Source organism: Macaca fascicularis, chromosome 3, assembly GCF_037993035.2.
Source record: "Macaca fascicularis isolate 582-1 chromosome 3, T2T-MFA8v1.1".
In the NCBI taxonomy this organism is placed as follows: domain Eukaryota; kingdom Metazoa; phylum Chordata; class Mammalia; order Primates; family Cercopithecidae; genus Macaca; species Macaca fascicularis.
Window position 1 is genome coordinate 10,252,804 of NC_088377.1, and position 26,713 is coordinate 10,279,516.

Sequence of the window (26,713 nt, forward strand, 5' to 3'; positions counted from 1 at the left end):
TTCCAGCCTGGGTGACAGAGTGAGACTCTGTCTCAACAACAACAACAACAACAACAAATTAATTAAAATTAAAATTAACTTCAATTTTAAAAATCTTGGACTTTAACTGCAGACCCAGTTAAAAACCTGGGACTGCAGCCGGCTCTCGGGAAGAGTGAAGGCCACTCCAGCACGGGTCTGGAGAGCAGGTCCTCCCCAAGGCCAGGGGAAATGACGTCATCCAATCCCCTCCTCCCAGCCCAGATGTAGACAGGGCACCCAGGAGCGGTGGGCAGGGCATGCCCCAGGGAAGGCAGCCTCTCTGCTCCCAGCCTCAGCCCTGTGGTGGCTTCACACCAGCCTGAGTGCCAAGGCCCCCCTCACACACACTCAGGGTGGAAACCTTCCGTTTGTTCTAACGTCCTCCTTGGACACAGGAGGCAGAGCTCTGACATCACGGCCTTCAAAAAAGCCCAACCTGTGCTCACAGCACATGTTTTCATTTAAAATTCTAGTGATTCAAATAAGTAAATACAATAAAACAAGTAATCAATAAGTAAATAAAATAATCAATAAATAAAATAAGTAAATCAATAAGTAAATAAAATAAGTAAATCAATAAGTAAATAAAATAAGTAAATCAATAAGTAAATAAAATAAAACAAGTCCTTGAGTCCTAAGGCTGACATATGTTCAGTTCATAAATTGGTTTTGCTTAATCCACATTCCTATTATGACTTATTCCTCATTATGATTTGGCCAAGATGGCAGCTTTCAGGGGCCCATTTCCACCACCGGTGTCTTCCAAAAGGCCACAGCCACGGTGGCAGGTGCCGAACTCACCTGGAATCCAGGAATATCAGCTTCAGGTCGAGGCTGGCCCTGAACATGAACATGTTACTATACAGCTTGATCTCAGTGATGGCACTGGGCGGCAGCGACTGGCCCACGGCCACCAGCCCCACAATCTGGTAGCAGGAGTCGTACAGGGACATGTCCAGCATATACTGCCTGATCTTCAAGTAGCCACTGCAGTGGATGACCTGGGAGTGGAGAGGGCAGGGTCAGCCACTGGCCGCCCAGAGTTGGGCTGGTGCCCACTCCTCCTGGCTCATTTTCTCAAACGTGCTGAAATTCTCCCAGCCCAGCCTCTCCTCCGCTGTGTAGCCCAATGTGCTGACAGGCACCAGTTCATTGCTTAGGAGAAGTGGAGAGTTGTGCTTCTTAGGAAACAACATAATAGCTGGATGCGGTGGCTCATTCTTGTCATCTCCGCACTTCGGGAGGCCGAGGTCGGGGGATCGCTTGACTCCAGGAGTTCGAGACCAGCCTTGGTGACATGGCGAAACCCCGCCTCTACAAAAAATACAAAAATTATCCGGGCATGGTGGTGCATGCTTATAGTCTCCAGCTACTTGGGAGGCTGAGGAGGGAGGATCCCTTGAGCCCTGGAGGCGGGGGTTGCAGTGAGCCGAGATTGTGCCACTGCACTCCAGCCTGGGCAACAAAACAAACACACAAGACAACAAAAAATATCATAAGGGTTGTCTTATCCAATTGACTGTACTGTAAGTAACTACAAATTAGGGCTCTGTAATATGTGATGGAGATATACCTTATGAGCTCACTGCCAAGCTGTGAGTAGGTAACACAACAAAGGCATCTGGGGGAGGCCAACCATTTGTTCCACAGTGCTCGCATCAGTGACTGTGCTGATGACTGTGCTGCTTACCACCTTCTGATGGGATTGAACTTGGCATCTGTATCACTCGACATGCTGTATCACTCCAGTAAATACACAATTCTGTCAGTAGAATTTTTTTTTTTTTTTTAGACAAGGTCTCACTGTCGCTCAGGCTGGGGTACAGTGGTGCAATCAGGCTCACTGCAGCCTTGACCTCCCAGGCTCAAGTGATCCTCCCACCTTAGCCTCCTGAGTAGCTGGGACCACAGGCATGTGCTACCATGCCTGGCTAATTAAAAAAAAAAATTTTTTTTGTAGAGACAAGGTCTCATTATGTTGCCCAGACTGGTCTCGAACTCCTGGGCTCAAGCAATCCTCCCACCTTAGCCTTCCAAAGTACTGGAATTACAGGCATGAATCACTGTGCCCTGCTCCAGTACAATTTTTTGAAGTCTTCATTTTTAATGTACTTTTATTTCCTTTATCTATAATTCAAGATTTTATCCCCTCATAATAGTAAGCCAGAGTGGCCCTATAGAAGCCCTTCTAATTGCTATAGACAAAAGCCATACAGACAAAAATGCAGTATTTCAGTGTCAAACAGAAACATCTGTACAGCCTCGAGCCTCACTACTGGAAGAATTTATTCAAGCTGCAGTCTGTGAAATCTTGACAGGATCATTGTCATCACAACAGCAGTGAAGAGTCTTAGCCCTAAATTCTCTGTTCCAAAATGCTTTCTGCAGGATTTCTGAATGCATTCATCGTCTTTAGGGCTGAAACAAATCTTAAAATCCTTCTAGTCTATTCTCCCATTGTATTAATGAGGAAACCAAGAACAAGATGGTGTTGTGTATCACTTAAGATTGGGCAGTGGACAGTTAATAAGTGGCAGAAAAAAAGTCAAGACCCAAATCCCATCCAGGCATGGTGGCTCCTGTCTGTAATCCCGACACTTTGGGAGGCCAAGGCAGGAGGACTGACTGAGGCTAGGGACTCAAGACCAGCCTGGAAATACAGCAAGACCCTATCTCCACAAAAAATTTTAAAAAATAGCTGGGTGTGGTGGTGTGTGCCTGTGGCCCCAGCTACTCAGAAGGCTGAAGTGGGAGGATCATTTAAGCCCAGGAGTTTGAGGGTCCAGTGAGCTGTGATTGCACCACTGCACTCCAGCCTGGGTGACAGAGCAAGACCCTGTCCCTTAACAAAAAGACCCAAGTCCTCTGAAGAATGTCTGTTGGCTCCTGGGGCCCCACCATGGCCCAAAGAGGCTCAGTATCTGGGACAAGAAGGAAGAAACATATCCCCCAAACTGTAACAGCACAGTGAGATACAGGTCAAAGGAGGAGCTCAGAGTGGGGTCCAAGAGGGGAGCTGGGGCGGGGCCTTCCAGAAAGAGAAGACAAAAGCACAAAAATGCCCTTTCCTCTCACCCCATCCTCCTCCCTCCTTTTCTAGGGAGAAAATCCTCCCGGAAGAAAGTTTCTAGCAGCCTCCAGCTCATACTGATGGGTTATGATGTCTGTCCTCTGAGGTTGGAGAGATGGCAGTGAAGATGCCTGGGAGAAGGGTGAGGAGCCCAGAGAAGGGACAAAAGGGTTGGCGGGGGGCACTCAGCACAGACTTCCCCGACCAACCTTTCCCTGGGGAGCAGCTGACTCTCGTGCCCTGAGACGCGACCTACTCTTCCATTCTGGAATTAACCAGAACAAGCAGTGGTGTCTGGCAGAGAAGTGGAGCCAGGGAGGAGCATGGGCTGGGCTCAGAGTCCCAGCTCCGCCACCGAGCCCCTTCTGCCATCCCTCCTGTGGTCCTTGACTACAAAACCTGGCTGGTGCTGCTCATTCCAAAGGGCAGCTGAGATGCTTGAGGGAGCGGCCCAGATGTGGTGCTGCAGATGAAAGCTCTGCCTCGTGCCTTGGAAAGGGCTCTAGCATTACTGTGGTGCACCCGTCATAGGTGGCAGGGAACTTGGTGGAGCATCCCCAGAGGAAGAGCAGTGTCCGTGCTCTGGATACCACTCCCGGCTGCACCGTGCCCAGGATGGGCCTCAATAAACTCCAGAGGCGGCAGCTCCAGTGGGACTGGTCCACATGCAAAGCGCCAAGGTATTAATAAAATCTGCCCTAAGCCATGCTGATTCCAGGTCTTATGCGATGAATTCCAGCCAGCCTGGAACATCCTCCTAAAGCGCCAGCTCTCACATGTGCCTCCAACAGACTGTGCTCCATGTTCCTGGAGAGTTCTATGTCAGTGGGGATGACGAGTTTGCGTTCCCGCGCCTTCCTTTCTGCAGAAGCTCTTGAAAACACACAGTGAGGACCCACGGCCAGCTCCTCCCCGCACCCATGACTCCCCGTACCTTGTATCCACTGCAGGTCAGGCCCGCGTTCCTTTTCGCCAAGACACACTTCATTCGAAGAAAGAACGACCTCTCTATCTCATACTCTGCAAGCAGGAGCAAGGTGAGGTTGGCAGCTGCCCCTCCGTGCTCCCCCCATCCTTCTTCCAACCTCACCAATGTGTTCCCAGAGCCAGATGCAGCTGCCAGAGGCCTTCTCAGTGTGCCCAGACCCTGCTTAGAGATCTTCAGCCTTGGCTGAGATCCGGGTGGGGCAGTGGAGACACCAGCCCAGTCCTGGTGTGGCTTCCTCGGCTCTAAAGGAAGGCAGCCAAACGAGGCCACACCTGAGGCCCCTGATGGGCCCTGCAGAGCTCCACCTGCAGTTGCCCGCTCCTGGGAGCTGTGGGCTCCGGGAAGGCCCGGAAGCCTCTAACTTCCCTCAGGGTAGCAGGACTTAAGTACGTGTGACCCGGGCTCGGCAGATCCATGCTTTCACCCTCATTTCTAGCCCCGGAAGGACCACTCCATCATCTCTGTCTCTCCAGGGCTCTGCCCTTCCCACTCACTCGCTTTGCTTTTGCAGGCCTCACACGCAAATCTCTGACCTCGCTATTGTCAATGCAAATGTGTCCCCTAAGGAAACACCCTCTGCTTCAGGAAGGGACACCAGCGCTCTGAGACACAAATAGAGAAGGACCTCTGAGGGAGGGTGAGGTCACCCCACTCTAAATAAACAGCCCTTTGGTGGAGGTTAATACATGAATTTTTAAAGGGAGGTTACCACTAGGAATGGAAGCAAGGTCTTCCACCCTCCCTGAGGTCACTGCCCTGTGGAAGCTCAGGAATCACCTCAGAGGGCACCCCCCACCTCCCCTAGTTGGAGAGGCTGCCATATTTTACCCACAATTCCCCCTGCAGTTGGTGTCTGTGGGCAAAAAGCTTCCCTCTAACATGGCTGCCTGCCCCAGCCATTTCCAGATAAGCACGGAGGGTGGAAAGCTCAGGTCTAATAGACATCAACCAGTCATTAACTACCAAGTTCTGGGGAGAGCCCATTTCTCACAGGTTTATCATAAAACAGTGGGGGTCATTTCAGACACAGAAAGTCAGCAAGGGAGCAGCTGGGGAGAAAATGGAGCAGCTGGGGAGAAAACCAAGCACTTGGGGATCTCAACCCCTGCACCCCTCGGCTGGCTGTGGAAATGAGTCAGGTGCGGCCTCAACGCTTTCAGCCCGTGTTGCTTCAGACTCAAAGGCCACAGAAAGGTCTCATGATATTCCCAAGACTCATTTGCTCTCATTTATAATCCCTCTTTCGGAGGTTATGACCCAGGCAGGGTAAAATGAAACCAGGGGTAGCGGGAGAAACACAGTCCCACACAGTTAATATACTGTGCAATTTTCAGGCCAGGCACGGTGGCTCACGCTTGTGAATCCCAGCACTTTGGGAGGCTGAGGTGGGCGGATCACTGAGCTTCGAGACCAGCCTGGCCAACATGGCAAAACCCTGTCTCTAATAAAAATACAAAAAAATTAGCCAGGTCTGGTGGCAGGCACCTGTAATCCCAGCCACTTGGGAGGCTGAGGCAGGAGAATCGCTTGAACCCGGGAGGCGGAGGTTGCAGTGAGCCGAGATCAGGCCACTGCACTCCATGCCTGGGTAATAAGAATGAAACTCTGACTCTAAAAAACAAAACAAAAAACCATACTGTGCAATTTTCAAAAACAACAACAGCCCTGTGTTCTGCAATTCTCTGACACCTGTTGTCTTTGTCCAGCTTTAAACACCCCACAGTGAAAGAATTTGATTCAGGGGCGATGTTCTAGCCTAGCCCTGATTTTGTTAGAAATTCCCTCTTCAGAGCCACGATTCATGTTGATGTATGTAGACATAACATATCCAAGAATCAGACCTTAGCTACAACTAGGCGCCCCATCTCATTTCAGAAACGAACATGCCAGGCTCTCTCCTTGGTAAGGAATAATTAGACTCCAGTAACTATCTCTGGAGCTGGAACTTGGGGGCCACAGAACTGTCTGCAGGGGATTTTACAACTGCGTGTGCTATTTTGTATTCTCTCTTCCCAGCCCGAGAATGACTGCCCTCCCCAGAAGCCAGCAATAAGAATGCAACTCCTTTTTTTCCTGCAGCCAACTACTCCATTCTCATCATCCTTAAAGCCTCTTCTTTTGCATTTTGTTCCACTGGGGTATTTTGGCCAAGCTGGGTACCATAGTCCAAAGCACACACAAGACCCATTTGTCAAGAGGCCTGTTGGCCTCACTGGATGGTTGGAGGGAGTTAAAAGGCCAGGGCCCCTGGAAGAAGTCCTTCTGTGTCTTCCTAGCACTCATCGCAATTGAAATTTAAGGAGTCATTTGTGTAATGACCAGGGCTTCTTAATGATTTGCGCCGCAGCACAAAACCTACAGATGCCTACTTGGAGTAACATTTTTAAATACATAAAATAAAATATATAAGATTACCAAAAAAGCAATTGTATTGGAAAATAATTATCGAAATATTTCAACACAGTGATACGGATATAAATGTGCTGCTTTATTAATACATAAATAAGAAGATTCAGTAGCAGGTCTCAGAACTCCTGAAATTTGAAGTAGGCATGTGGGCATAAGCAATACGTTTAAACCTGCAAAACTTGGCCGGGCGCGGTGGCTCAAGCCTGTAATCCCAGCGCTTTGGGAGGCCGAGATGGGCGGATCACGAGGTCAGGAGATCGAGACCATCCTGGCTAACACGGTGACACCCCGTCTCTACTAAAAAAAATACAAAAAACTAGCCGGGCAAGGTGGCGGGCGCCTGTAGTCCCAGCTACTCGGGAGGCTGAGGCAGGAGAATGGCGTGAACCTGGGAGGCGGAGCTTGCAGTGAGCTGAGATCTGGCCACTGCACTCCAGCCTGGGCGACAGAGCCAGACTCCGTCTAAAAAAAAAAACAAAAAACAAAAAACACCTGCAAAACTTTAATATGATATGGAAAATATCTGTGATTTCTGTTGTTGGCAAAACCACAGGTACTAGTGATCCCAAGATGGTTTATTATCTATAATCAGAAGCAAAGGAAATGCCAAATTTCAACCGGAGGGAACACATATGTAGTTTTCCCCATGAAATGTCATGGACCAACCCCAACCCCCGAGTTTTAGGCCTGGCATCTTGGTTAAGGAGAAGCTTGGTCTAGCCCCGTGATGCTGTAACCCAACTCTGAACCAACAGCAAATGAGGGGAGCAGGCTTGCAACACTTTCCTCTTCTGCCTAGCACTCAACACAGTTTCTGGCCAACAGTAGCAGTGTGATAAATATTGGCTTAAAAGACACAGGTATAAATGCAAATCCCCACATGGTGGGTGCTGTGTGTGTATTGGAAAGACCTGGGCTGGGCAGTCCTAGTCATGCCCAGCCACTTGGCAGATGTGGGAAGCAAAGCCCTGAGTTCCATTTAGGAACATCGCCTTGCTTTTAGTCTGGTTTTTTTCCTCCGGATGGAATACCTTGGAGCAGGTGGTGGTGCAGCGGCTGGTGGGCCGTGAGGACAGCGGTCATCTCGTCGTGGTCGGAAGGATGGATGTATTCATAAATACTGTTGCCCGTGAGCTCCACCTGCCGTGGAAGGGAAGGGTCAGAAATGCCACCACTCCTCTGGGATTGGCGCAGGGGGAGGGGCAAGGTGTGTCACAGGTGCGCACCCTGCCAGGAACAGAACTTTGATCTCTGCTGACAACCCACGCCTTTGCCAAATGCAGAAACAGTTTTCTTTTCTCAACAGAGCTCAGAGCTCTGAACTGTCTCCCACACTGTCTAAAACGGCCAGGGCACTGAGGCTTGAGCTTGGAGCCAAGAGAACCCTTAGCAGGAAGGACCTGAAAGCAAAGGGTGGAAAAGGTGGGTGCCAGAGGTGGGCGGCGCTGCTGGCCTGGGCAGCATCCTTCATACAGAAGAGGGCTTGAAACGGACCCAGGCCAGGGTACCTGTCCTTCCCTTGCTGGTGATCTGAGGGGACTGGCCGGCCAGGAGGCCAGCTGTCCTGTCCACACTGCGCTCCCTGTGGGAGTCTTGTCCACTCTGAGGCCGGCCAGCCAGCCACAGTGGGGGCCCCAGTGCGCCCGAGGAGGATACGAACTCAGACAAAGGCCCTTTCTTCGTCGGCTCTGAGCTGTGCCCTCAGGCGCTGCCAGGCCTCTCTCACATTGCCAGCAATGTTTCTCTGGCCCTCCCAGTCCGCAATGACTGTGCTAATTCTGTGGCTCCCGCCCAGGGGCGTGGCTGGGGCTGTGCGTGACCTGCGGGAGGGCCTGGGCCTGGGCCTGCTCCAGAGAGCCTCGTTATGTGGGGATTATGTCCTGGGGTTGCTGCCTCAACAGTCCGACGCCACCTCTTTCCAGACACAGCCCACAGAGGACAGCATGTCCATGTCACTTTGCAGGAATGATGGCCCCGGGAAAATACCCATCATAGTTACAATTTTTACACAGAGGTCCCTGGAGGCCCGAATTCCCGAACTTGAGAACCTTTCGAAATGTTCTCCCAAACGTAAGTACCAGGAGAGGATATGACAGAGTCTCAACACCTGGGCCTCCACCCACCTTAAGATGGACAGTGGCACAGAATGTTCTAGAAATGACTAGCAGAGCAGCCTTCTGAGCAGTGGTGGGTAGATCCTATTTTTAGAGCTATAATCAATAGTGCTGAGGGTGGCTGACAAGGAAAGTGAGTCGGTGTACCCCAGCATTGTTCAGTGGAGGCCCAGGGGCAGTGGTAGGACTTCCTCCACCGCCAAGAGGAGCCCCAGTGCCCAGCCTGAGAAGAAACTGAAAGCACTGGGAAACCGTCCTTGGGTGGTGAAGGATCTTGGGTGGGTCTGGAGAATTCCTTCTCGACCCTGCCCTAAGGAGAGAGGGTAACTTAAGATAACAAAAGCAGGCTCGTGATGCGTCTTGTCCCGAGTCACCCCCTTGTTATTTTTAGTGTCTTGCTGGAGGTGTCGCCGGGAGCCTGTGGCTCTCCATCAGAGGACAGACAACATGATTATCTGCAAAGCGGCCGTCCTGACGGTGCCACCTCACGCAACAGGACAACCCAGCCAGCTGCTTAGTGGAGAAGTTCTCCTGGGAGCTGCCGTTCCAGATTAGCATCTAGGCCATCAGCTTTAACTTGGGACCAAGGGGTAGTGGAGTGGTGAAGTGATCTGTCGCAGTCCTCCGAACCAGTTCTTCCAATTTGTTAAGATGAGCGAGTTGCCTTCTTATTCAGAATAAATTACACTTCTGGCCTGCTAAGTCATCTTGTCCCTAAAATGGCTCTCACAGTTCTATTTTTCACATTATTCATGGAATGTTTCCTTCCAATATTATGCAAACAGAGCAACAGACAGAATTCTATTAGAGGAATCCTCCCTACCCTTTACTTAACACCCACTTCCCAAGCCTGGCACTTTCTCAATAGATCTCCCAGATGGACATTTGCCTCCCTGAAAAGTTATTACAGGATTTCATTTAAGAAAAATAATAAAAACTGAACATTCTTCTTTCAAGTCATTCCTGTTAATCCTTAAAAAGTTTAAATAAACTGGCAACATGTAAGTCAACCATTTGGGACAGGACCATTTCCTTTTTCCTCAGAGTGGCAATGAATATGCCCTGGGAAGGCCTGTCCAGGTGCGGAGTGACAGAGGCTAAAAAATAAGAGAGCTGTCTTAAGAAAATACATATTGACACTTTGGGAGGCCGAGACAGGCGGATCACCTGAGGTCAGGAGTTCAAGACCAGCCTGGCCAACATGGCAAAATCATGTCATACCAAAAATACAAAAATTAGCCAAGCATGGTGGCATGCAGCTGTGCTCCCAGCTACACGGGAGGCTGAGGCAGGAGAATGGTTTGAACCCGGGAGGCAGAGTTTGCAGTGAGCCGACATCGCGCCACTGCACTCCAGCCTAGGCGACAGAGCAAGACTCCGTCTCAAAAAAAAGAAAAGAAAAGAAAAGATATATTAACTCACAATTTCAACAGTTTATTTAAAAAATGAAAAAATAACAAAATAAATGTTATATTGGCCTATCATTTCTCTCTTCCCCATGTTTTTAGGGAAAAAGAATAATTCTGGTTTGCTCAAAGTTCTTTTGTAGAAAAAAGTAACTGATGTGTTTTTGGGAAACATCTTCATATCCTTGCAGAAAGACCTTCCATCTGTGCTTATTAAGGGTTAGATTTGCGTTTTAATCCCAGAGTAGTTTCTTGTGTTTTCAGCGTCCCCATTCTCATCACATGTGTTTGAAGAATGAGAAGGGTGAGGTTGCGCAGATGAAAGCCTTGGTTTTCTGAAGGCTCGGGTCTGTGACAAAATGAACGTGAAAACTCCAGAGCTGTCTGGGAAGTGAAACAGCCTTCCAATAACGGAAATGTCTTTAAATAACAAATTTTGGAATGATAAAACAGTCCTGACCTTAACTCAGAATTATGGTTGACATGGTGTTTCCTGTATTTACGTATCTATCTGTGCTTTTGAACATTGAAAGAAATGTGACTACTTCACATAAAAAAAAAAAAAGAAAAAAAATTATGGTTGTCGCTATAAAACTCCCTGGGTCTCATACATCAGCCTTATTAAAACAGACCTTCCATGGATATTTTAGTATTTGTAAAACCCCGCTAACTACAAAATGGATAGCTTTCCCAGTAAGAGCTTTTTTATGTCTTGCTGAATAGCTTTTCTTCCTGCCAAGAAAACGACACATGATAAATACAGCACTAAATGCACATATTCTGTGGGGAAGGGCAGAATCGCTTGGCACTCTGAAAATGCACGTTACTCCGGGTGTTTTGCTGAGTATGGTAAATTAAGCATTTTTAAAATAAAATGGTTTGGGTTTCAGGGTTCAAGTTATGTCGACAAACATAATATGTTGTCTTTTGTCTTCATTTCAAAAGTGAAAGGATTAGGTCTTGTACCTCCACACATCATCGATATATTTATGGTTGTTTCTGGCCACAATCTCAAATAAGACATTCTTTTATGTGTCTCATAAACAGCTATTTCATACATACCTATATTTATCTGAACATGCATACTAGTTACCTAGATGCGATATAACTGTATGCAATGTGAGTGAGGAAACTTAACTCAAGGATACTTAAAAATGTATACAGCAGCTACAAGGGGCATTTTTTCCCTCCTCCCTAAATAAAAGTAAAATAATTGCATTAACCAAAAAAGCACATGGAACTAAATCATTTAGTAAACATGCGTGGAAAAAGATTGCTGTCCCGACTCTACCTCATCCGCGTAGATAGAAACTTGTCTAGATGTTTTGTGTGTGGACATGTGTGTGAGTGTGTCCACCAAAGGGAATTGCAGGCTAAAGCCTGCCTCTCTATTGCCTGACGCTTGGACCCTGGGCTGAGGAGACACCTGGCATTTTATGGTTGTCTCTGTCATTGTTTTAGTACCAAAGTTTGTCAGCAACAATCACTTGTTGACAAGTGGAAACAAACACACCAAAAAAACTAAAAAGCTCTGCCATACGAAGTAGATTTATTTCAACACTTGTTCAAGTAAGGCTTAATAAAAGACTTGGAAAGGAGATGGGCTTATAACCCATAAAGAATCATTTCTATACCCTCAAATAGAGAATTTGGAGAGTTACTTAGTAGAGGTTAGACCAAAAACAAAACAAAAAATACCACTTTGCAGCGAATTTCCACACAATTATAGCAGATCTAGGGGCTTCCATTCTCTATTATCTTTTAACATAAAGTTTAAGGCTGAATTAACGTGAAAGACGTCTTTACTTAATGAGATAATGTCACTGAAGGTAACTGAAAGCTTTTGGAACACAGAAGAGCAGCAGGTATCAGCTATTACTACTATCATTATTCATCAGAAATTCTGTTTAAAAGGTTACTCTGACTACTGGGTAAAATTTTATTAACACTTTTCTCTCTCGTGACTTAAAACAAAATTTAAGCCCGTTTTAATAAAGGTCTCATGCTTGATACATTTGCCTGACTTTTAAAAAATAATCTAAAAGGTGCAAAAATGTTTAAAAGACCAGTTGGGTATTTGACATCCTATTCAATACTTTATTTTGCTATTTAAGTAAAGAAGACAGAAAAAAATACACATTGTGATTCTGCCTAGATTTCCTTCTATGGAGTTAATCATGAACAGGAGGCATATTTGAGAGAAAAGTTTGTTGTTGCTTATTTAAACAGTTCGCCACGGAACACTCCCTAGACACGGACAAAGAGGGCACGTCGGCACTAAAGTGTTTTTGTAGCTGTGGACTGATGCTAACACAGCCCCGCGGAGAAATCAGAAAAAATCAGTTGCTCTAGGCAGATGATCAGACTTATCTTTTTAGAAACTGTTACTTCTGCTGGAGAGAAAGAGACAATGTATCTCTACAACTTTCTTAGAAAATGGTAGTGCCTAACCCCTCTCCTCTCTCAAAATTATGAGGCGAAGTTTTCCTGCTGCATTATGATCATGAGGAAATAGAGTGCTTCAGCGTGCGAGGCTGCCTGGATTTCCTTGAGTGGAGTCAATCACGAACAGGAGGCAGACTTGTCACCTATCCAATATTCTGGTCCTTCTTAATTATTGTGTTTATAATCAATCAATTCTATTTTCCACTTAAAAAGAGAAAAATAACTACAGAGAGGCTAACTTGGATGGCCTGACTGAATGAACTGGATCTCTTGGGATGTGCACAGTACCTCCTGATGGGCCAGGACATTCCAAATGACCAAGTAGCCCTAATAGGACTCTACTGAAAGCAACTTTGTTCCAATGAAACTGTGGGTATGCCTGGATTTTGTGTTGCTCCCTATAGTTTGTAAATCACAGGAAATAGGCATTTTGATCTGTGTCTCACCACGATCCTTACAGACAGATAGAGCAGGCATGATTTTATTATTTAAGTTACAAGGTTCAAGTAGGTTAAGAACGAGCCCTAGCAGACAATGAAAACTGTATAACTGAATGCATTTCCCTTTTTGCTTTGACTGCTAGGGAGCTCAGATCTAAATTTAATATTTGATAACAGTGACTTTACTTATTTAAGATTTTCGATCAGTCATCTTTAAAAGTGTGTGAAACGTTTTGTTGTGTTTGTGACATGACTGTAAGACTACGAAAGGTTTTGTAAACGATTAAAAAAGGTAAGTAATCAGGCCAAATCAGAAGTAGAAACTAGTCTAGGTACAACTTAAGGGCCCTGAATAATTCCAAATAGGGGAAGGTAAAAATTCAGAGAATAATAGTAGGTTGGTGCAAAGGCAATTGCAGTCATTGCTATTAAAAGTAATGGAAAGACCACATTTACTTTTGCACCAACCTAATAACTATGGAAAATAGTAAATTTCCTATTTCCCACAGTAGTTCCTGTTCTACAAGTACGCCAATCTCTTGAGTCACATAGATACAAGGGCCACGCCTTAGTAAACTGTATTTGGGAGACTTGGTTTGATAAAAGCAGAAAAGAGGAAGAGAAAAACTTCCAAATCAATTTAATATGTAATTCATTTTAAAGGGCTTTGCCTAAGAAACACGGAGTTATATAAACCCACGTGGACCTGGATGGGGATATCCATACATCGGAAGAGAAGGTTGTAAACAAACAGCAAGTTTATTTTTTAAAAAAAAAGTATTGGCAGAAAAACAAAAAGAGTACACCAGATGCAGGTTGCCAAATGTGGTCATTTTGTTTTTCATTGAGCAAACTGAAGCCACATTAATCGGCATGTTTTATTTTGGCTTAACTACATTAGGAGGCGGGTGTAATTCAAATTCCTTCTGGGCCTCTCTGGAACCCATCTGCTGTATCTATCATTAATTCTAGTGTGTCTTCAGTCATGGTGAAAAATCACTCTGATAGTTCACGATGTGAAGAAACAGTTAGTCCCTATATGTAGTTTAAAATGTGGCTTTTAAAATCATCATGCGCATTTGTTAAGTCAGGCACGTGAATGAGAATGATCAGTTACACTCTCCCCTTTCAAACATTCAACGGGCCCAGGGAGCCCCAAATCCCCCACCAAACCCTCGGCTTGCCAGGGAGAGACAAAGCTAAGTCCCCCTCTTTCCTCTAAGGAAACGATGGACCTTTTTAAGAAGATGATTTCATCTTTCCAGAAAAATTGGTAATATTCAGATGTTCTAAAGAAATCTTGCTGTTCAAAACAGTAGTAAACTGAGTTTTATGAGTTTCTATCACAAGCATATAAAATGCTTTGCTGAAACGACCACTGAACTGGAAAAAGTCAGGAAAAATGACCCTGAATTCCACGTGAACACTCATAAATCTACCCCTTCCCATTCTCTCTCCCCAAAGAACGTTCTGCGTAAAATCCATGTTCCACATCAGCTTACCTCTTGCTTTATAGCAACTCATAATACCATGTGCAGACCAGCAAGTGTGTACTGAAACATGTTCCTTTGTGAAGCTCTTTTCAGGGCATCTAGCATTACTATGTAAGCAGATAGTCCAGGTATGGGGCAGAGTCTCGGAACAAAGCTGATGTGGCGAAGACACACTGGTCATGAAACCCCAAGGGAAAAAGAAAGTAAAAAATAAAACGTAATATGAGGAAGAAAGCCCCTGCAGGATGTCCTGAGAAGAGGATTTTGCAATTTGGGGTTATGTTCCTACACAAAAGCAAACACTTAAACAGACGCATTTTCAAGTTGGGCGAGGCTGTCAAAATCTGCTATCACTTCGTTTAATATTTTGGTTGCACAAAGAATTAGGCAATACCCACCTGGGACAAGCCTAAATGGACAGAAGCAGTCTCGGATATATACATGATTTTGCCATCAGATGCTACCACAAAAACAAATCCATCCAAAGTCTGTAAAAGATAAAATGTCAGAATAAGAGATGATCATTCTACACTAGAGTTAAATCTAGCAATGGTACAGTCACTGGGATGGAGAGATGCATCAAATATGACCATCAACATATGCTTGCTAAATGCAAAAACAAAGCCCACGGTCTTAAAAAGGACTGTAGGAAACAGCACCCAGGGTTTAGTTCCCAGTCCAGGCTCTGAAATGCTTTTAAAGCACTTTAGAAACAATCATACATCCACATCACAAAAATCATGCAAAACATTTGAGAATTCCTATTATGCTCAGTTTAAATGTAGTAGCTTTCTTGTTTGGGTTATTTTAGCACTTAGTACAAATCCGGAGTTCTATGGTACTTAGGGGAAAATCTACCACTATATAGACCATTTTATGTCATAATTGGCAGTCATTTATACCACTAGGACATACGCTTTATTTGCCACAATTTTCTAGTTACCTTTAAGTACCATTTGAATAATAAATTCCGAACACTACCACTGCCCAGAAAATAAAACAAAATACCTGGTTATTTTACCAGACTATGTCTACAGAATTAATTATTTAGAATTTGCAAGAGATCAAATAACCTTTGCAAAATTCGAGGAGGAAAAGTATCAACTTCTGAAAAATGAAAACTACCCAAATGAAATTCTGATTTTTCCTAAGTTGGCTAACCCTCAAAAATAAAGTAAACCTATAAGAGGTAATTAAGACAAATAAAAGGTAATGATTATGTTTATGTGTCGAGGATAAAAAGACTAAATTATTTTTGAAAAAGGAAACTGTATTTTATTTACTCATTCATATTTTAGATCCAGAACCAAAAGAAAGCAATAAAGTTGGTGAAAGACTCATGCAACCCACAATGCTGCCCCCATAAAAAATATTCCAAATTAATTTCTGGCCACAAATTCTATTTTTACAGCATGTAATTGAAACCAGATTACCTTTGGTTTTTCTAAGCCACCCTCCCCCCCACCCCTAGAGAGGGGGCTAAAAAGAATGTAGTGTAAGTGAATCTTGAAAGATATCCTTGGATTCTGCTGTCTCAAATACAGTTTGCTGCAAAAAGTCTTTGCCAACTAAACTATCATTACCTTCCCTGATGCTAAGGTTGAAAATCAGCATCTTGATTATTAGTCTAACTTTCAAGTTTCTAACTCAGCTGCAAAATATTTTCCCACCTAAACCTGTGGTGTTCCAAAAATATAAACTATACAGCAATTTTTAAAGTTATAAATGTCTTGGTGCATTTGGCATGCTTTCTTAACTCCAAAATCATTAAAGAGACACATTTAGTGAAAAAGTATCTCACAACCAGCCATCTCTGGGATAATGAGGAAAAGAGGAAAATTATCATAATTAAATTCTAAAAGTTGCCAGCAGTAGCTAAAAAAATAACATTCTTAATGGAAAATGTTGGGTATGACTTCGTAGTTTCAAATGACCTAATTCACTTACATGTATAATAACTGCAAAGACACCCGTCCACACACTACTCCGGAATTAATTAAAGAAATGTAGCATGCAGAAGTCTGGGGGTGTTGACTTTGCCAACCAGGTTTTCATTGAAGTTCCCCAGCACTTAGTTGTCCCTGATATTAGTGTCACTTATAATATGTAGGAGTATGAAACTTGCAACACACCCAGCTCGGAGCTGGAAGTGAAGGAGGGGGAGCAGAGGCCGCCTGGGCAGGGCTCCCAGAGCGCCATTACCCGCCGCGGCCACACCATGCGCTTTATGTTGTAAAAGCTCGGGGTTTCAAATATTCCCCGGGTCTTCTCTTCCGCAGGCATGCATTTTAAAAACTAAACCACACTAGGGCACTTGGGGCAAGAGAGTTGTGAAAAGATCTGCTTTTTGGAAATGCAGAGCTAGCGGCTGACTCGCTGACCTAAGTCATGGCATCCTGCAGCCAACATTTTTTAAATTATTATTTTAAAGCAAAACACAAAATAGAGGGCGGAAATGCAGAGCAGCTCTCGGTAGGCATTTTTCGATGGCAGAGACAAATGACAGGAGTGGGGGAATGAATTGGGTCGTTGATGAGGCTCTGTAAAGGGCATTTGAAAGATTGGGATCTGTCCCCAGCCAGCGCCAACCGCCCACCTGGAAGTGGCGAGCTGTGCCCAGGGCTACCCCGACGACCCACAAAGCCCCTCTGCTGCCAGGGAAAAGCTGAGGTCAAGGTGGCGTGTGCAGCTCCTGCAGGGTGAATGGCCCCGGGCCGGGGGAGCTAAGCACCTGGCTCCAAACCAAGCAAGAGCCTGGAGGCCTCACCAAGTTCTGGTTATCCGGCTGGGCTCTAGAGCTAGGCCAATGGGCTAACCCCACTCCACCTTTTGCTGTGTGACCTTAGACATGTTTTTTAACCTCTCTGTGCCTCAATTTCCTCCTCTAAAAAAAATGAAGTTAAAAACAGAACCCAGGCAGGACGCGTTGGCTCACGCCTGTAATTCCAACACTTTGGGAGGCTGAGGTGGGCGGCTCACCAGAGGTCAGGAGTTCGAGACCAGCCTGGCCAACGTGGTGAAACCCCATCTCTACAAAAATACAAAAATTAGCCAGGCATGATGGCGAGTTCCTGTAATCCTGGCTACTCGGGAGGCTGAAGCAGGAGAATCACTTGAATCCGGGAGATGGAGGTTGGAGTGAGCCGAGATCGTGCCATTGCACTCCAGGCAGGGCCACAGAGTGAGACTCCGTCTCAAAAACAAACAAACAAACAAAAAAACCAACCCCCCCAAAAAAACCAAAAACAAACAAACAAACAAAAAACAAACAAAAACAAGGCAAAAAAGAGAACGCACTCTAGATGGGAAGGGGAAGCCAATAAAGTCCGGAACTGAATGTGGCCTGCAGTAAGCTCTGGACAAGTGCGCCTGTTAATATTCTATTATCGATACTGTCTCTCCGTTCTTGCGCCCCCCGCACACACGCAGCGGCCGAATGCTCTAGAGCTCAGAGCAGCCGGATCATTCCTGCTGCTCCGGCCCTAGCACCTGGCACAGAGCAAGCTCTGGGTGGAAGCTGCCGAGGGAAGTGAGGTTGGAAAGGACTTGACCACGCTCGGGAGGCGCCCCTGGCCTAGGTCTCAGGTGGCCTGGGGAGTCCTGGGGCTTTCGGCGGGGTGTGGGGGCAGATGTAGGGTTAGGGTAGGTTTGGCCGCAGGCCGCATCCGACATGCTAAGCGTCCATCCCTCCGCAATGGGGATCACCCCTATCCCCAGCCCCCGGCAGCCTCTGGATCTGCCCGGCCCTCCTGGGGAAGGGGCGCCTGGAGGCTGGGGTGGCGGGGTCGGAAGGGAGCCTGCGGCGGCTGCGCTCCTCCCCTGGCGCGGCCGCTCTACCTGCAGCAAGTGCGATCCCAGCTCCTTGGCGACGCTGTCCAGGGGCCCCGCGCGGCTTGGCTGTCCCCACGCGTCTCCTAAACCTGGACGGAGGAAGAAAGCAAATCAGTAAACTGCAGCGCCCAGCCCGATGCCTGGGCGCCAGGCAGGTCACGCGGAACCCCTGCACCCTGCCAGCCCACCCCACGAGTCCTGCGCGTCCCCACGCTGCCTCCCCGGCTCCGCAGCCGCCATCTGTGTTCTCGCCGTCGTCCCTTTGCCCTTGGTGAAAAAAGAAAAGGCCGGGGGAGAAATCCCCGCCGCGGCCGGCAGCCCGGGCTCCCGTGTGAGCCTGCCAGGCCCACAGCTCCCGCGGGTCGCCCACGTGCTTATGGCCCTGAAATTGCCGTTTTATTTGAAATGCCACAAAGTAATCTAATCTGCTTTGAAATCGCCATTCTCGTGGCCAAACGGGGATATCGATTTGACCCGTAAATATTCCCCCAAGGACCCTCCTTCCTTCCCTCCTTTCTTTCCCTGCTTCTCCGGCAACTCCTGGTTTTCCCAAAGGCAGAGAGGCTGAGACAAAAAGTCCCCACCTCCCAGGAGGCAGCTCCTGCCGCATAAAAAGCCCCCTACACGCTACCCCTTGGGCTTCCCAGCTCTCACAGGCGCCCCGCGAGCGCGGTCCTCCTTCCAATCCGAAACTGTCTGCCTGGGAGGGGTTTACCTGGGGGCTCCCCGAGAGCAGACTCCAATCTGGGGGCGGTGGGAGAAGGATGGGCCACAAGCCAAACTGGAAAGGGTCCCTTGTCACATAATTAGGGATCCCCCGGCCCCTCCGCTCAACAGGCCTCCTGCCCTTCCTCACCACCTCCCCAAAAGCTACCAACTGGTATTACACACCAGGGGAAAGAAGGCTCTGCCCATCGGGGCTCCCCTCCTGCTGCACCCTCGGCCTGACTGCTGCACCCCGCGAGAACCCAGGCTTGCCCTACATACTCCGAGGAAGCAGGAAAGCCGGGCGAGGCTGCGGCGCTTAGCGAGGGCTGGGACAACCCCCGACCCCTCCCCGGAATCTTTCTGCCGGCAGCCTTGCCGTAGACCCTCCACTGAGCGCCGTGGCTGCCGCGCCAGATGGCGAGGGCCGGTGCACCGCCTGAACCCCAACCTCCCCGGAGGACAACACGCCTGCCGCCTCCCGGCCCACGAGCCTAGCGCCCGAACCCTGGCTGCTACCCCTGCGGGGCGAGCTGCAGACGCTGCTGGCGCGCCCCCAGCCCCAACCCACGATGCCCTCCCCAGACCCCAGGAACTTAAGGCCAGGCCCAGCCCCAGCCCCTGCCCCCACTGCCTGCCTTCGTGCGGTGACGCGAGCACCTAACCAAAGGCAGGAGCCTCTAGGCAGGGCCGGATACGACGGACGGGGAACCTGACTAGCCCTGCAGATCCTGAAGACCGTTACCGGGGCCTCAAAGCCCTTCCAAGCGGGCACCCCGAGTGGGTTCCCGAGGAGTCGCTGTGCAGTCACCCAGTCACCCTGGGTTTCTCAGCCTTCCCAGGAACGCCCAGGGCGTCGCGGTTTCTGGAGGCCTCGACCTCTGGAAGCGTAAAATGCACCTCGGCCCAGGGCAGCGGCTTCGCAAACCCTTCCCTATTCGGCAACGAAAAACTTAAAAAAAAAAAAAAAAAAGTATTCCGGATTTAAAAAGGGATGACCTTTAATTTCTCCTCCTGGGCTCAAGGAATTAGGGGCTTATCTTGGCTGAAGAGGTGGCTAATTTCCACATACATGATCCCGAGAATACAATCACAGTTCATTATTCGGGGGCCTCCAGCCTCCACCACGGGGGCAGAGGTGGCTTTTTAATCCCGGGAAATCGCCCTCACCACCGTGATCACAGCAGCACTCCCTGTGCTCTCAGCAGCAGGTCCTTCCTCCCAGGCCTCGTGGCGGCAGCATTTGCAACCATTTAACCAGCAATGGCAAGAACCAAAATATAAATGACCTGGGGTTTGGTGAAGTAAGACTTCACTAACGACTCAGGAATTCTCATTTCCAAAAATGGACAAATGCACCCTGGCAGCTGTCCTTTTCTCTGCTGCTGGGTCGTTCCTGGGGTTGGGCAGTTGTCCTGGAGCCGCCTTTGCCCTGTTTGGTGCTAAAGAAATTTAGGTTAAGTAAGACCAAAAGCCTTCAAAGCCCTTGGTAAGTAAACTATGCTTAATTTCTGAAACACACAAGGACTGCAAAACTTTACTCTGCATCAACTGAACACAAATCAATCACTTTAATTAAGCTAAACCCTTGCTAGATCAATGGGACTTGAACCCACAAAAATTTAGCGTGAGCGTGGCCTCTGGGCCCTGGCTTCTTGCAAAGCCCATGGAGGGAAGACTTGGGGAGAAATCTGCACCTACTGAAATGAACTCCAGACCATACTCCACTGCCCAGGATCTCCTGAAAGCCTCCTCGAAGGCCCTGGCTCTACATGCAAAAGTGCATTGGGCACACTGGACAATTGTCTGTATAATTCAAATACCCGCACACTTCAAGATAACTTGTTCTCTTAGATCATTATAGTTTTTCTGTAATTCCCCAAAGCCTCTGCTATGTCAGCAGAGATCTGGTGCAAACGACCCTTTCCCACCTGGGTGGCCTGGTGCTAGATGTTCCTCCCAAGCACCCCTGCCTCTAGGCCACCCCAGCCTGGGGCGGTGGCGCTGCCAGTTCTTCCATTAGAAACCAATGTGGGCAAGGTTTTTTCACTCAGTTCATAAAAATCTACTTTGGTCTGAATGCAGAGACTAAATGAAGATTTGCAACGCAAGAAAATTGTCTTGGTACTGTGAAGTGATATACACTCCCACGAAAGTGAGGCACTGGGCACGTGGCCCTTATCTGGAATTAAGGAAGGGCTTTATTTCAAAAACAAGGGATGAGAAGAGTCTGGGCTAGGCGCCTCGGAGTTAGCGGGTCCCAGCACTCACTGCTCTCCTGTAGCAGCCAGGGGTCCCCAATCCAGCCTGTGGTTTCCTGCCGGAGGGGTGGGGGTGGGCTGGGGGTGAGGGGGGTGAGGTTGGGACTCGGGGGAGGGGAGTTCCCTGCACCCCTGCCTAGCGCTGCAGGACCTGTGGGGAGGCTGTGCTATTGGAAGTCAGGGATGGCCAGCTTGCCGGGACCCCCAGGGAGAAATGGAGGGAAAGGGAGCCAGCGCCTCATCCCCCGCTGCCTGCCAGCACCTGTGAGTGTGTGCATGTTGGTTCCACACCCTGCCTGCGGTTCCTCACACCACAGACACTGCCTTCACGTGATCCCTCCTCTCCGGAAGCTGGCCCTGGGGGTACCTCCAGATGCAGGTCACAGAGACCATAAACAGCACCACACCAAGAAGACTTTGGGAGCAAACGGGGAGATAGTTCCTGCACTGTGAGGTGGCCGACCCCCTTCATAAGGGCGCCTAAGGGAGACCTGTAAAGGAGGCAGCAAGCTTCGTGCCTTCCTCTGGGTGGTGGCAGGGACTGTGGGTCCAGCCCAGGACACAGGGCCTGGACTCTGGTAGGAACACCAGGTTAGACGGCCATTCTTTCACTGCCCCTTCGGCAACCTCAGGCATCTAAAAACATCTGTGACAAAGTCTCCTCACAGGGTTCTTGTGAATATCAAATGCGGTTAACAACAAGAAGGTGCCGGTCCCTACTCCCAGCCCTCCATGGAAAATCGGACCTGGGAGTGTGGAAAATCCAGAACAGTTTGGGAGCCCCCACCTGGGTGCAGGGGTCTCACCTCCTCCCGACTCCCCCTCCCTGCTTTAAGACGCCAGCTGGGCCCGTCGCCTCGGTCTGATCTCCAGAAGGGCTCGACCTTTAACCTCTATTTCTCACCTCCAAAACGGGATTTTTGTGGGATTAAATGAGCGCGGCCCAGCCCGAAGCCCCGGTGTTTGCCGGGCTGCCATCACTTTGTGCCGCCCTCTCTGGCTTTCCCACCCTTTCCCTGACTGCGGCCTCTCCTCCCCCAATTATCACTCGCTCCAGGGGGAGCTGGAGTAGGGGAGGGGAGAGGGGTATCTCTGGGGAGCGTGACCTCTGGCGCGTTGCCGGCCATCTGAGGACTCAAGGTCACACTTTCGATTGCAAACCACTCCAAAGTCAAGAAGGGTATGTGCGTGGCGGGAGAGGAGGCTGAGGACTGGCTGCCTCTTCTGCTCCCTGCTCCACGCAAGCAAATTTTGGGATCCTGGAGCTTTCCGCGCAGGCAGCCTCTACAGCTCCACCACCCCCGACCTCGGCGTTTACGACCCTGAAGCCGCAGCACGACCCCCCTGCAGGGGCGGTAGGCTCAGGGGCTCCCTTGGGAACACGAGGCGCCGGAAACCTGTGCCAGGGCGTAAGGAGGGAGTTTGGGGCCAGTTCCTCGCCTGGCTGCTCTAGGACAGCCTACAACTTGAGCCTCTAAGCCTCCTTTCCCCACACAAGGATCCCAGTAAATAGTCGCAATTTGGGGCGCATCTGCGCGCTGCCATCCTTCTCCCACCTCGGAGCCCTCCTGTTCTCCCCGGGCCCCTGAAAAGCCAGCCTCTTGCGCCCTTTTCCAAACTGGGGACCGGGTGAGAAGGGGGTGGTCGTGGGGACGCCCCAAGAAAGTCTCCCTTGGCCGATGGGGAGGGGCAGGGAAGGAGGCTCCTAGCTTGGCCGGGCGTGTCGCCTGCGGGTATCCTACGTGCTCTGAGGACAGGCAGAAGGCCCCTTGCCCCCACTGCCGGTGCCCAGACCTGGGCAGTTCATACGCCGCCCCAGTAGCTGCTGGCTCCGAGGAGGTCGGCACGCACAGCAGTCCGGAGGCTCCCTTTCAGCCCCGGGGTTCAGGGATCCAGGTCCTCCTCTAGCCCCGCGCTGAATGTGCAGCGCGCGCTCCACTTCCTCGCCTCCAACGAAAGCGCAGGCCCTGTGCCCGGGAGTCCCCTTTACCACTTCCCAGATTGTCCCCTCTGCGCCTGTGAGCTTTCCCTCCTGGATCCCCGGCTTCAGCCTGGCAGGCTTCAAAGCAGGGATGGGGAAAGAGTTGTAAAAATCTACGTTGTTCTGTTAAACAGTCGATCTTTAATTAATCTGCATTTTTTCCAGCGGAGGTAGAGAATGGCCTCACATCTATGACGCCCTCACAGTTATAGAGGTGAGTTTCTCCTCACCCAGCTCTCCAAATCAAGTCGCTTTGATTCCGGGAAACAATGTCTAAGATAACTTGGCTTCTCTTGGAGTGCTCAGGTGGAAGTGGTGATGGGGGCACCTGCAGCTGAATTTAATCCCAAAGGCACCCAGGCATTGGAAGAGTTCAGACCTTGAACCCCACCTCTTTTTGTGGGGCGAATGACAGTTTCTGGAGTAGCAATTCCTTCTCCCTCTTTCACCCACACCCGTCTTGGGTCTTTCGGGTTGGGAAAGGGAGATGGGGAGACTTAACCTTGGTTTCCAACTTCACTACTGAGCTGGGTCCTGGGACCAGTCTGTTGTGCCAGGTTTGCAGTGGCACTGCTGAGTCTGGTGCTGGAGGCCCTGCCTTTGACTTCCCACGAGCAGAGAAGGAGAGGCTGACCTGCGTCCTGCTGCCTTTGGTCAGAGCAGCTATGGCCGGGGAGCAACCCGAGTTCGGAGCAGCTATGGCCAGGGAAGAACCAGAGCTTGCCTGCCAGCATGCTTTCACGGTTTCCAAAGCTGGTATCTCCAGAACGGAGGGCCCACTTTGGGGAGGGCCGGCTGACCATCGGACTTCAGCGCTGCCCCAGCCCGGAGCTTATCTTAACCACCTGCCAAGACTCATCAAGTTTTCAATTTTGAGCCCATGTCCAAAGCCAGCCTTGCTCTCCTGTCCTCTTCCCAGTCCTATCTACCTTCCATTTGTTAGTTCACTGTCAAAGGGGAGAAAAGATGGCCACCCAGAAAGCAGGGATCTTCAAAGTCCAGGCATTGAGTCCTCCATCCCTGCCATTCAAGACTCCTTTGACCCAGGGAACATGGGCAGCTCACAGGAAGGGGTGAGTGGCCTAGGAACAACACTTAGGATTCCCCCTCACTGCATAGTTCTGCTTGTGGGACCTCAGTCTTCGTCACAGCAACCCTGTGCATTGCTAACGGGCCCATTTTACAGACAAGGAGACCAAGGCCGAGTAGCACAGCATGACAATGGGGACTTAAACCTGGCTGTAAACGTTGAAAGCATCCCCAAGCCATTGAACTGGCTACTGAGTGAGGTGCTTACCCTGGTTCTGGTGGTCTCCCTCTGTCCTACACACAGGGACCCCTCTGAGTTCCTTTTTCTGTTTTACCACCTGAGAAGATCTGGGTTAAAAGGAACAGAGGCTGGCAGCCTCCTGGGTGCAGTGGGATGAAAACATGCCCCACAGGACCGCAGTGGCAGCAACTGGTCTGCTATTGCCCTTGCTATGGGGCCTTGGGAAAGGCCTGTGTCATGTCTGGCCTCCATTTCCCCAGGTATGAAGGGTTAATCTGGAGATCCTTGCAGTTCCTTAGCACTATGCTATTCTTTTTATTTTGTTTTTCCTCCCAGAGTCCTAAGTTGGTCTCTAGATTCTTTACCCCAGCAATCCACTTGCTTTGAGACAAGACTGCCCTTGGCGGATCAATTCCTCATGGTATTTTTCACCTTGCAGCTGAGAGCCCAAGGCCATCTGAGAGCCCCTGCCACAGCCTGGGACCACCCTGGCCCTAAAACCTCCCTAGGGCCACCAACCTGACCCTGGCAGCTCACACAGATCCTATTCCAACCCCCCAGCCGTATCCTCCCTCACAGACACAGGTTCCCTGAGAAGAGGTTAAATCAATCAAGATGCCACTCTTTGGAGCTACTGGAAGGGTGACCAGTTTGCATAAATGGACTCCTGTTTGCATAATGGAGGTCTTTCTAAATGCATCTTCCTCCTCTGCCCTAAGCTCCCAGCTTCCCTATTCCTCAGCCCCAGACTGACTGAGGGCCAAGGCCCCTGAGCGGCTGTCCTGACGAATTCCAAGGATATGTGTCCACCCACTCCAGGTCTACCCCTACCCCAGGCATCGCAGGAATGGAGGACGGAGGGACTAAGCCACTGCTCCCTTCCCTTTCTGAGGGGGACCAAACTGGTTCAGGGCCCTTTCCAAAACTCTAGGGCCAAACAGCTCCCTTCCAGAGTGCCAACTTCCAGGGTCACCCCCCCAAAAACACACAGGAGTCCCCTCAACTTCTCCCAAACCTGCCACCAGAGCAAGCTGCTCAAGTCCTGGCCCCCAGAAGGACCACCCCGCACAAACTCAGGGCCCAGCAATTCTCAGCCCAAATGCCTGGAGACTTGCTTTCCAGAGCCAGAACGCACAGACCCGGTTTAAAGGCGGCTGAGCGGTACACCCACCACTTCGCGGCTTTCCACAGGCTCTCCGGGAAATCCCTCACACGGCGAACAGTTTTTGAGTAGCCGTGTTTTCTCAGCCCTCCCTTACTAATTTCTGGTTTAATTGAAATCACTGTCCACAAATCATTTAATCTTTGGATTGTTTCTTTGAATGCTTTTTCTATTTCCAAAGGGGGCAGAGGGCAGTGAGCGCCCTCTTGTCTGGATTCCACACTTGCTTTGTTGTATGCGGTTAAGAAACGCTCATCCCAGGAAACCAGTTACCACCACGCCTCCCCCGGCGGGAAGGAGACTCATAAAACCGAATGCTCTTTTAATTTCCCCTGAAACATCAACCGGAGTGGAATCATCCCTACTTCTCTGCCAAGGGGTCACCCTTGAGCAGACAAGTAGCGACCACCTTGGGCAACAGCTCTCAGCAGGAGGGGCTGGGAGCGGGGTATTTTTGCCAGGTTCCGGGTAGGAAAGGTAGGAACCTGCGCTGGGCTGAAGGACTGCCGCGCCCGAGAGGAGAGCGCCCCGGGGCCGCGCGGTAGGGCCGGGTGGCACAGGAGAGGCCAAGGGTCCTCTTCCAGCCACCTCCGCTGCCGGGTGTTCCCCGGTCCGCCCGGCTCCTGGGCAGGGGAGCCGCGGGGCTGGAGGCCGCGCTTGCAGACCGGCCCTCCGCGCTCCACCAGTGAGGCGCTGAGAAGCGCAGCTCCAGACCCAGCGACCAGCACAAATAACAGGCTTGGCAGCGACGAATGCAAAAGGTCGAGCTCTCTGATTTCGAGTAGAGTGCCTGGTGGGGATGGCGCTATGGAGGCGCCCTGCGGCCTAGGGACACCTGTCGCCTGTGCTGCACCGACCGTCCGGCGCCCTGCAGCGGAAGTTGTCTCCCTACCCCGGCACTGGCTCCCGGGGCTCCAGAGGCCGCCGCAGCCCTCCCAGCTCCTGGGCCCAGAGGACCCAGCAGACCCCTGAGCAGCGCACCTCCCAGCAAAGAGTCAAACCCTTCAGGCCAGGCCGCAGCGACCCCGCTGGGGGCAGAGGCGCTGGAAGACGCGGCCCGGAACGCTTGGGACGCCAAAAACGAACGTTGTGGTGACCAGGCCTTCCTGAGACCTGC

At 49.7% G+C, this 26,713-nt stretch overlaps 1 protein-coding gene across 3 annotated transcripts in view; it reads right to left on the reverse strand.

Moving 5' to 3' along the window:
* SIM2 (SIM bHLH transcription factor 2) overlaps positions 1-26,713 on the reverse strand; it is a 46,822-nt gene that overhangs the window by 18,260 nt on the left and 1,849 nt on the right. For 2 of the 3 annotated variants that reach the window (XM_045389291.3, XM_074034043.1), the window contains exons 2-6: positions 18,224-18,306; positions 14,785-14,874; positions 7,520-7,628; positions 4,026-4,111; positions 823-1,022 (exon numbers count right to left, since the gene is read on the reverse strand). In XM_045389291.3, the coding sequence (XP_045245226.1) occupies positions 823-1,022; positions 4,026-4,111; positions 7,520-7,628; positions 14,785-14,874; positions 18,224-18,306 (568 nt within the window). The remainder of the gene's footprint in view (positions 1-822; positions 1,023-4,025; positions 4,112-7,519; positions 7,629-14,784; positions 14,875-18,223; positions 18,307-26,713) is intronic. The other variant, XM_045389292.3, reaches the window with a different exon arrangement.